At 31.9% G+C, this 11,909-nt stretch overlaps 1 protein-coding gene across 1 annotated transcript; it reads right to left on the bottom strand.

Moving 5' to 3' along the window:
- Positions 1-6,135: 6,135 nt before the first annotated feature.
- LOC133198386 (uncharacterized) lies at positions 6,136-11,103 on the bottom strand. Its single transcript, XM_061334482.1, has 9 exons — positions 11,099-11,103; positions 10,275-10,402; positions 9,738-9,926; positions 9,173-9,352; positions 7,477-7,641; positions 6,941-7,290; positions 6,727-6,820; positions 6,486-6,568; positions 6,136-6,246 (listed from the first exon to the last, which is right to left on the bottom strand). The coding sequence occupies exons 1-9, from the start codon at positions 11,101-11,103 to the stop codon at positions 6,136-6,138; spliced, it is 1,305 nt and encodes a 434-aa protein (XP_061190466.1).
- Between the last annotated feature and the right edge of the window lie 806 nt (positions 11,104-11,909).

Below are 11,909 nucleotides of genomic sequence, written 5' to 3'. Positions count from 1 at the left end.
AAATGTCTAAAAGACGTGAAGGGTATACTTATTAAATCAATTTAATTGATCATTGAATGAATGTCCGATAGATTAGTCTGTAATTAATATTGTTAAGGGCTCAATTTCAGAAAAAACGTGTAAATTACTTAATTATCTCGGGTTGTACATAATCCTGAATTTTATATTCATTATCGGGAAATAGTTAATTACCTAGGAAAATTGTCTATGGAAATATTTGTTTATATTTTAAAAACATTGTATCAAAGATTATCATCATATCTCTTATTACACTGATAATTGTAATTAATTACACGTATTGAACTCTGAACAGTATACGACTATCTTGACTTTGGGAAGATGACTGGTTCCCCAGTTGGAGCTACTATAAATACACATGTATCATTTGTTAAATTGATACTTTTCTACATTTAAATCAATTATTTATTTCAAACATTGACAAATATCAAATGGAATTTCTTATTGTACACCTACAAAAGTCTTCATACAATTTTACTTCCAATATAAAAATACGTACGGTTATTAACCTTTCATGAGAGCAGGATGATGTATATTAAAATAATCCAGATTTAATTTATTTTATCGAATATTCGAATATATTCGAATACTTTCATTGAATATTCGAATATGAATTATTAACAAAATTGACATCCCTAATAAAAATAGTATCATGATGTTCTTAATCATAACAACAATCTTTTTTTTTTTTATATTTCATTTTCAATTTTCTGATTAATTCATAATTTTTCTTACATCTACCTTTGCTGAAGAATTTAAAAAGTACCACTCCAAGTAATATGATTTATGGAGAAACTGGACGGTTTCCATTATATATAAATATTTACTCAAGAATGGTAAAATATTGGGCAAAACTTGTGTATGGGAAAGAAAACAAATTGTGCAGAATTGTATATATGTATTTACGTAAACAATATGATAAAGGAGAAATGATAAACTCCTGGGTTTCATTTGTACAAAATATTTTTGACAGATGTGGTTTATCAAATATATGGTATGAGCAATATTTCTATAATGTAGAATGGATGACTGCTACAGTCAAACAAAGATTCAAAGATCAATATATTCAAAAGTGGAATAGTGAAGTTCAAGAATCTTCAAAAAGTTTAAATTATAGAATTTTTAAAACCAATTTTGAGTGCGAAAAATATTTAACACTGTTATCATGTAAATTTAGAAAAACTTTATTTAAATTTAGAACCACAAACCACCACCTTCCAATTGAAACAGGTAGATGGAATGGTACTCAAAGAAGTGAAAGATTCTGTAGCTTATGTGATAGTAATCAGATAGGAGATGAATATCATTATATTTTAGAATGTAGTGCTTTAAACCAAGCGAGGAAAATTTTTTTGAACCCAAAATTTTGTTCTAAGCCAAACACTATGAAGTTTTGTGAAGTTATGTGCCAAAATGATGTTGATTCTTTGAAAAAATTATGTACATTTATTACTAAGATTAATAGTATGGTCTGTTCTCCCTAGCTAGCTTAATTAATCTCACCTTTTGCTTGACCCACTGTATTATATGTATATATGTTTTATATGTTTATGTACCTCATGTAACCATTTACATGGTTTTTGAGTGAATAAATTGAATTGAATTGAATTGAAGACCAAGTAGACGTTTTAGAAAGTCGAATGTAGCAGTTTCCATCGAACTTTTTCCAGCCCTTAGGACACATCCTTTTGCCTCCTGAATAATTTAATGTTAATTGGATTAATTTGAAAAAATATTAAATCTTCTATACATGATTTACTGTGGAATCGTTTTATTTTGTGGGGTCAATGTTTGTGAGCAACCAGAAAACTGGTTAGTGGTGACGGAATTTCGTAGTTACTCATATATATTCAGAAGATTTGCTGAAATGGTTTGAAATGCTTGTTTGTGGGGATATAAATTCGTGGGTAAGGGTGACCACGAAATCCACGAACATTGATCCTCTAATGATGATTTGCACAGAAACTGAACAACCCTTTTTGAATCGCAGTCTTATGTCTATACCTGGAGACTCTCTGACATTGATGTTTGTATGAAATAAAATATGGAGATAACGAACAATTTTCAAGTTCAAAGTCCATTAAAACAAAGCAAATCGGGAGCAAAGCAAACACGGACCTCCAAAAACATCAGAGGTGAGATCAGGTGCCATGGAAGAGTGAGCATCCCCTACCGACCAGTCACACCCGCCGTGTGCTCTTTGTCATGATCGGAAAATAACGGAAAAATCCGTCGACAATTCAGTGTGTAAATAATGGCCTAGCATTAGTATGAAAAATGTCCGTCAGCATATGACTTAATGATAGATTTTATTTGCTAACAAGGTCATTGTATCGACCATAGAACTTACAAAATGATTACTATAAACGAGTCAGTTGATATTCTTGTTTTATCAACTTGTTTGTCAATAACTTACCTCGTTTTAGAAATTGTTCGTACGTAGAGCATGCTCTTGCGTATCGAATCAGCTGAGAGATATAAACCCTGTATGTAGGTAATGAAGGTATATTGCTGCATAAGTAAGGGAAGTTGACGTTTGAAAAATTAAATTCATCACGTTTATCATAAGGCTTGGTTGTTAGATTACCATTAACGTCTTTTTCTAGTAAAATATCCAAATATGAAAAAGATGTGTCAGACTCTGTGGTATCTTTTATTTCAATAAATATCTAAATGTCGAGTTGAAGGTCACAGCAAGAGATTTGTTTTTCTCATGTATAAGATTTTGAATAAATTCTTATTCATATGTATACAAAAATACGTCTGCTAACAATTTGAAGTGCAATTGGTACCCATTGGAATTCCAACAGATTGTTGGAAGATCTGGTCTCCAAAAATCACATAGATATTGTCAATCAGAAACTCAAGCATCTTTTTAATATTAACCTCAGAGTACTTGTCTGTACAATGTTTTTTAACAAATAATTTTGCAAATGACCAAAAGTTCCTTGGAATTTTTAAGTATCCACATCTGTATGTTAATTCATCCAGATTATTGTTAAAATTTTACATATAAATTATTTTATGCTCAATATACTTAGATTTAATAATATTCCAAAAAGACTTTAATGTAAAATAAAACAAAATTCAATTACATATGTAATACTTTTAAAAGTAACAAAACAAATTAAAATACTAATTACTATTCATAATTTTGATTGATGCTATTTTATATAAAGTACTATTAATTAAACATTACCATCAGCTCCGTACCAGTGGCGTTGACGGATTTCTGAAACTTGATATGTAGATCCCAAAGTTTTGACATCAGTGCCATCAGTTTGATTTATTTGATAGAGAATTGGCGTCCGTCAGGATAATAAGGGCTAATGTCAAAGAATAGAGCATTTTGAAGAAAAACTGTTTTTCTTTATTATCTGTGTGTTAGGTTCCTTATTTATTGTAAATCTGATCGTTATCGTGAGGCAAAACATCACCGTTTATTGCGGTATTGCATGTCCTCCGTGATTCATAATAGCGTCCGCGTACAATAGTGTGAGGGTTCTTGATTCTGGATTAGGTCTTTGAAGGTTAAAATGAAGTAAATATATACACATGTTCTTTTTTTCTACAGATACATACACATAAGATTTAAGAGTATACAATGAAATTTAAATTCCATCTTTGTTATTATTAACATTTCTAAGGACCGATATTTAATTTGTTTATTTATTTCTAATTTATAAGTTAAGTCAAATTTGAACAACTAGGGGCATTGCTTCTTGAGCAAACGAGAAGAGTATGCATTATACAAAAGTTATGGTTATAATATTTGTGATTTAAAACAATGCATTTTTTCCCGAAGAAATAAACAAAATACAAATTTTGAATATAGAGTAGAAAAAGCTTGATTCAGGAGAAAGAGTCGAACTCAGATACTAAGTAGATTAGACACTTTTATGAAAAATCTATTTAAGGTTATTTGGAGGCACTCCTGGGGCTCGTTTTACAAAAGAACTTACGACTAAGACCAAAAATTTTAGTTGATTGTAAAATTTTGCAAAATTATTTATCATGTTTGAAATTGCTAGCATAAAAATATCTTGCTAAATTCTTTTTAAAAAAATTAAAGCCATTTTCAAACCAATGTAAATTAGAAAGCAATAAGCAGAATTAAATTTTGGTCTTAGTCGTAAGTTCTTTTGTAAAACGGGCCCCTGGTTTTAAAAAAATTCAATGCGCTTATAATCACTGATGATTCATATTATTCATTAAATATGAAGTGAACGAAATGTAGATGCTATAAATATTTTTTTTTCATTTGTGTTCATTATCAATAGTCTTCATTTTCATATTTATTAATCATTAGCTGCAATTTCAGAAATTACGTACTGTAGTAATCTGAAAGTGCATGTTCGGCTTAGAACTTCTGGGTTTTTTTTAATACTTTTTAGAAAAAAACCAAGGCCATTTTTATGACTATAAATCCTTTGGCTATAAATGGGCTGACTCAAAAAACTTTTTTTTAACCTCCAGGAAACGATTTTTTTTCTTTTCCCCTTAATCTTGTCAACAAATATGTTGAAGTTTTCTGGAAAAAATTTTCCCACCTACCTACCGACCCAATTTTTTTTTTTTTTACTCCAAATCGGGCGAGGGCAAACAAACATTATTTTAAAGATGGCCCAACTTTCATCCAAAGTAAACACAAGTAGCACCTGCTATCATTAAAAACAAGGTTTTTTTTACCAAGTTCTAACCACAGAAAATGGTCTATGATTGAGCCTTGCTCTTTCTCCTGAATTCTATGGGTTCTAATTTTTACGTAAGTAACCCACTTTTATTATCGGAAAGCTTTAAAATGTTCGCTAAATTACGCTACAAGTAACCACACTGATAATGAAGATAACTTATCTGGAGTAAGTGGTCGTCTTAGATGCTTAGTATTGAATAATCTTTGGTCCAAGTTCTACCTAACATGAACGTACATTGTATGTACCTTAAGCAAAGTTTTTTTTTAATTCTAAAAGAGTGAAGCCAATATAGGACCTATCAAAAATGTTTCTGAATTCGATATAACGAATTTAATTCGTTATAACAATTTCTTTGAATTCGTTATAACGAATTTAATCTGTCATAACAAATTTATTGAATTCGTTATAGCGAATTCAAAAATTTTTTTATAACGAATTAAATTCGTTCAACGAATTCTAGAACTTTCTTATAACAAACTAAATTTGTTTAAACAAATTCTAAAATTTGTTATAACGAATTAAATTCGTTTTATCAAATTCAACAATCGGATCCTATAGAAAATCGAAATCGAATTCAAAAATATTTTTGATAGGTCCTAAATGGGCTTCCATGGAGTAGAGTTTTCTTCTTTCATGTCAAAATTGCATTTTCGCTTTAAAAGGCATAATAGCAGCTGTGCCAACGGAAAAAGTAACTCTTGAGAAAAAGATGAAAATCTGAAAACTTTACAACAACGACGATGACGACAACGACATACAACGGACAAAACTCACGTCATCCTTTGGCTCAAGTGAGCTAAAAAAAAAAAATAGAGATAAAAAAAGCAAACAAAATTTAATTATTGATTACCAACTCTTTGTATTCATAAATAGATAGAATGTATAACAAAAATAAGTGCACAGTACATGATATTATGAATACACAATGGAGACAACATTGTCCTCTTAAAGTAAGCTACTTTGTACTCATACTAATATCAAACAAATGCCGGTAAATAATAAATAAATAAATACCCAGTATATCTTTATGTACAGGTCTCTATCAACAAAACTATTTTTTAAAGTTAGATGAGTGGTTTTCTTAGTAAATCTACCTATTTCTATTACTAGTGATGTATATAGTCAAGTATAATCCCGTTCATAGAAACGTACACTGACTTCATTCAAGACAAACATGTACAGTTTCCTACTTGCAACCATTCTGCCAAAAGTCTGAATATAAAAATATTCAGTGGTACAAACAAAAAATACATTATACATGTCTGTGATATGTACATGTCAGATCAAACAGTTTGTGTCGTTACGTTTCTGCTTTTTCTCTTCCGCACCGATTCCAACTACCGGTCTGTTGCTGCAACCAAAAATATTGACAACATTGGCAAGCGTGATATGCCTTGGTACCTCGTGGCTTTTGCTGACATATTTATCTGTCATCGTCAAAATCGTCATGGTCATCGTCATCATCATCATCATGGTTGTATTCTTCGTCGTAGTCACCGAAAAAGTTTGTAGGATTACAACGAAAGAATTTCAGCTGTAAAAAGAACGTAAAATTATTAATATGTTGGTGACTTTTTACAACATAGTGGATGATAATATTACATTTGTGTGAATTCAAGATTAAAACGTTTTAATTAATCACATTTCTTGTGAAAAATAATACATAAATTGAAATATAATTTATTTGCTAAATGTTTCTCTAATTGTCAATGAGAGCGTGTAAATGCTTAGAACATTTTTAGCAAATCTTTTATCTTTGACATGTATATTTACCTCATCAAAATACCCAACAAAGTTGGAGCAGCCTTTAGCGGCACCGATCACCATAGGACTCTTACCAGTCGCTATACCAGTGTCTGAAATGATAGATGACGCAAATAAATACAGATTGTTGGTTCAAAATCACTTAAAGCAAAATGCAGAAGCAGAGTACAAACTTAGATTTTACGTTTCACAGATGTTGGTTCAAATAAAAATCTTCAGATTTTACATTTCACAAACAGTGACCACTTACGTAAATGAACAAGTGCTGGGGAAGAGTTGTCAATTCTCATGTTCAACTTGTCGTCAGATTTGGCGATTCTCACAAAATGAGGTTGCATTGGGTCCTAAGAAAAAAATTGTAATGCATTTATTAAAGCTTCTAAAATTTTAACTGTGTTAAAAACTGTTATAGGTATTCAGCATATCAATATAATACGAAAACGTAGTATATGATTAATACTCACTACGCCATTGACGTCAAGCGTCGCTACGCTTCCGTCTCTGAGTACGAAATACGCTTTAACTACTCCCAGAGAAGGGATAAAAGTTAATTTGTACGTGAAATGAATATCCTCAAAGTCATTAGACAAAAGAGCGATTTCTCCTTCATAAGATTTGACCATAAACTCAAAACAGAACGAAAAATCTCCATCAAGGTCCATATTGTTCATGGCCCAGATGAGGATTTTGCCGCCATGATCAAAGAGCACCGACTTCCGGAAAAGAACAACTCCTGTGGTGGGCATCTGTTGTACACGGTTATATCGCTCCAGGAAATTTCCGTTGTACTTGAAATGGAACATCGGTTTGCAGCCTACAAAGAAAAAATCTATAATATTTTGTATCATCTCTTTAATGAAGAAAATGGTTTAGAAGTGTTTAAATTTAATATGTGTACTATTTTAAAAATAGAGTTCTTAGGATCTCTTTGATATTTTGTCAATAAGGCCAATTCTGTTCCATATTCCTCAAGAACGTTTTAAATGAATTTCAAACTTACCTGCTTTTTCTACTTTTCCTGGGATGATCCAGTCACATGTACATATATCGGGGCGGTACCACGTCCCCCTCGGGCACTTCATGGGGGTCATTGTCTTGTGTCCGTTATACAGGTAGAACAGATTTGGGCGACCAGGAAAAGGCAGAGTGGTCCCAAAAGCACAAGCTGTGATATTCAAAAAAGATTACGAGGTATAACATTGCGTATGTTTAGTCCTGATGATATACTACAAGTAAGTCTCGTATCTGTTTTACAAATGGAGCATAATATTGTTCAAACAAATTTGGTCTGATCAGCTGACATATTTGTTTCATTCAATGAACATTCACGATGCCACTCTTATAAAAGATGAACTTTAGGGTAATGATGGTGTTAACAATGAACCTTCTAGTACGCATGTGAGTTAAGGCTAGATATAGGCTATGCAAATGAGCTTATAAAAACAAATTAGACGCATATTTATTATTCAGAGAAAGTTCTGATTTATTTTCTTATGCACACTTAGTACCCTTGATATGTCATAGCCAGTACACATTATGACGTCATATTATGACGTCACTGATCTTACCTACTGGTGGTAATAAAACACATCTACAAAACAGCTTTTGCGCACGGGGTTACCCTATTTATTTTTACATAAAAATTGTATAATGCTAAGAAGAATATTCTACAGATTAATAAAACTGCTGCACAAATCCTAGGCATTTTCTCATTTGATCGGAATTTTAGGAAACTTATACCGGACTGTATATTTTTACCCTTATTCAACTTAAAACTTTACAAATAGAAATTATTCAACTGAGCTGTTGATATTTGTGCAGCAGTACCAACAAACTTTGGAATATTATGCTTCTAAATATACCTTGTTTCAGTTAAATAAAATAGAGCATGCCCTTGCGCCGAACCATTTTTGTTGATTTCCATTATAATTTTGTGTAGTAAAGAACAATGACGTCATAATGTGTACTGGCTATCTCATGTCGTGGGTATCAAGCATGTATATTTTAGGAATGACTCTAATTCTTGGCCAAATTATTCGAGTATAACCTGGTTTGGGTCAGTTTACGCTTTATACTAGTAATCCGCGAAGCGGATTATAAAACAGCGTAAACTGACCCAAACCAGGTTATACTCGAATAATTTGGCCAAAAATTAGAGTCATTCCTTATAATTTAATTCTAAAATCATTAAACAACTGTGGGTGTAAAATTTCGTTGCTTTTTATTAGTTCAAATTTGCCGCTCAATAATACAACCCTAGTAACGGAAGTGATGGGTAGCGAGGGGAGGTAAAAACTGATACATAGTCCTAGCAGCCATGTTGTTTGTTTACATGTGGTAAGATCCAAGTTACTGTTTGAAGTTAAAGGTACATTTATTAAATCTGGAATTTTCCATGAATCCCGAGGACTGGAAATGAGAGGATTGCATGGATACAGACGATTCAGCTGGTTGTCAGGGGGTGTGTCCCCATACCAAACCAGGTTATACAGAAATAATTTGTGTTCCTTTTTGGATATTAACCAATCAGAGGCTAGAAAACAAACAAAATTAAATTATTAGACAATAAGTTTTAACTTTCTCTGTATAATAGATATAGTCCTTAGACATTTTAATCAGTTCATTTGCATAGAAATGCCTATACCTACATGTAGCCTTAACTCACCTGCGTAGCTTTGTCGTTTTAATATACTTACGGTGCACCAAGTTGTTCTTGTGACAAGTCGAGTCTGGAAAACACCCCTGTTTATAGGGGTTGAAGTAGAAGCCATCATTACAAGTGAGGTATCGGGACTTTCCCTTGATGCACTGGTAAAATCCGTAACAGCTTTGACCGTCAGTGTACGTAAAACCATGAGGCTTCCGAAGACAAGGATCTGTTAAAATAATTTGTTAGTACAAAATTGTATCTTCCATAACCATTAGACAAGGATAATTATTTTTATTCACTAGACTAAAAAGTGCTTAGACGAGATTGAAATCAGCCCATCATTAAAGAAATTTAATTTTAAAATAAAAAGATTTATGCTAAATATGTGCTCTATAATTCATCATTTTTTTTTAAATTGGCGCTTAGCATGACTGAAAATATCAATATCCTCATTATACAATATAAAAAAAACATAAAGTATGCCTTAAATATGATTTTTGTAACATAAGTTAGCATTTGAAAAATATCTTTATAACCTTTCGACTTTTTCTAATACATTTAATATATATATTTGCACAACCAAAGAACTCGTTCAACATGTAAGACAGTACCTGCGGGGCACATGACTTCGTCGGCATGACGACATTCCTTTCCGTCGTAAAATGTCCCCGCCGCGCATGTCTGAATGAAAGCCCTGTCCTCGGCGCAGTGGAGGTACTGGTTACAGGACCCCCGGAGATGGGAGTACGACCAGCCACCCTTCAGGTCTTCCCCATTACATAGGCCAGAAGAAGGTTTACCTGTTAAAAATATTTAATTTCAATTTATGGTTTGTATTTTAATATTTTTGGGCATTTTGGGGTAAAAAAAAAAAAGAAGAAGAAATCAAGATTCCATGTACTATTTTTTAAAATGAATAATAAAATGTTTTTCAAAATGTCTTTGAATATCATTTTAACTGAATATAAATGCCTTTTGAAACAAAAAATTTTCTTTTATCTCTTATTAGAAAAATATACGCATAGTTGTTCTGTTAAGTGTGCAAGGTGAACTGTCTTTCCAGGGAAAACAAAAAATCCACAAAGTACTTACAAAAACATAAGAACTTTAATTATAAATCAAGGATAAAGAAATACGTGGATTCAAACCTTTATCATAATATTGGCCGAAACTTTCTACCGATGTGACTAGCTCAAATTCCGAATCGTCATCATCGTCATCAGCGAAGGAAGTCAGGAACAAACCGGCCAATAGGCATGCGTGAATTATTAATATCCTAAGAAGATGGACAAATGTAGGATGAAGTATAAAATTTTGAGGAATTTAAGCTCTTAATTTAAAACAATTTTATTGATCATTATATATAAGATTTATGTACATGTATAGTACTAAAATTCTCCTTAAGAACATCAGTACAGTTTCCATTTTGAAGATCTGAACATGGGATAAACGACCAGAGAGCTGCAGATCCATGCGTGCAAATGTGTGCAAAAACGGTATATATTTATTCTTTAATTTTCAATGAGAGTCATATAAATCATTTTTTATAATATTCCCAGACAGAAATCCAACCGAAATCATGTGTCTTTGCCATAGAAGTTAGACAAATTGGAAAACAGTCCTTTTGGGTTGCACACACAGATCTGTAGCTCTCTGGTCCATTTCATTTTTCCCTGAGAACGTCGAACTTCAGTTTGACGGAAAAGGTGGAATGCACGAAAACTTTTATATGAAGAATTATTTTTCGTTTCAAAATACTGTGCTCTTCGTTGCAGGTGTTTGTCATTATTATAAATTAATAATTTAAAAATCAACTTTTTTGTACATATGTTTTTAAACAAGTTATAGTTTTCGTGATTTTTCCTCCTCTATAGTGGTAAAATATATTCTTTTTTTTTTATTTGTATTTTCCTTTAACTTAAAATATTAGGATAATCTTCAACAATTAAGAATTATTCCGTCTAAATCTTACCTCATTGTTGTAGACCAGCCGTATCCTCTGAAAGTAAAACAGTATTTGCCGCAAAGGGCATTTCCATTCCTTAATTAGTCCCTACATCACGTAGTAGTCCATTTATTAACCCTTATATAATAGATAATTAAGAAAAAGACTTCTATATAAAATAATTATTATTTTCACAGATTTTGGAAATTAACCTGGACATGTTTATGATGTAATGATCGTTATCTTAATCGAGAAACTAGGTCATTGTCCAGCGCGCGCTTTTGTCGGACCGATGATTAGAAGGTGCGATGAGCACCCGCTCGGAGAACGCTTGTTTCACAAGCTTGGGACACATGTTTTTGGGAATTAACACGTGTTTTGTTATGTTGCACTTATAATTAATTAATCCTGGAAGGATCTCGGAAATTCAAAGATTAACATGTCTTCCATTGTGCTCGGTTTGATTTCTTTTCTCCGTGTTTCAGTAGACAAAATATTTTTGATAAAAGAACTTATCTGCAACGGTTATTAATGCCCATTTTAAAGCAAGATGGCCTTTACTTAGGAATTCTGTTAAAGGTATTGTTGTTTGAAAACGCATTGCCCCCGATTCATATCAATCCTTGGTGAACTGTAAAAGTTTTGTTTCTTGTTTTTTCCTTCTTAGTTGTAAATCGGAAAATCAACAAAATGACTTTAAATTGCTCAGAGATTATTTCAAATAAATTCTTGAAATATTTGTTGATCAATTTTTTAAAAAAAATTAATACCTTTCTTTTTTGCTACAAGTATGTACATGTACATGTATATACATTTATAAAATAGTGTTAACTTAAAC

The sequence above is a fragment of the Saccostrea echinata genome, unplaced genomic scaffold (assembly GCF_033153115.1).
Source record: "Saccostrea echinata isolate AGI-Se365-2 ecotype Australia unplaced genomic scaffold, CSIRO_AGI_Sech_v1 ptg000001l, whole genome shotgun sequence".
Lineage (NCBI taxonomy): Eukaryota > Metazoa > Mollusca > Bivalvia > Ostreida > Ostreidae > Saccostrea > Saccostrea echinata.
The sequence above is the reverse complement of the archived record's forward strand: the minus strand, read 5'-3'. Positions and strand labels throughout refer to the sequence as shown.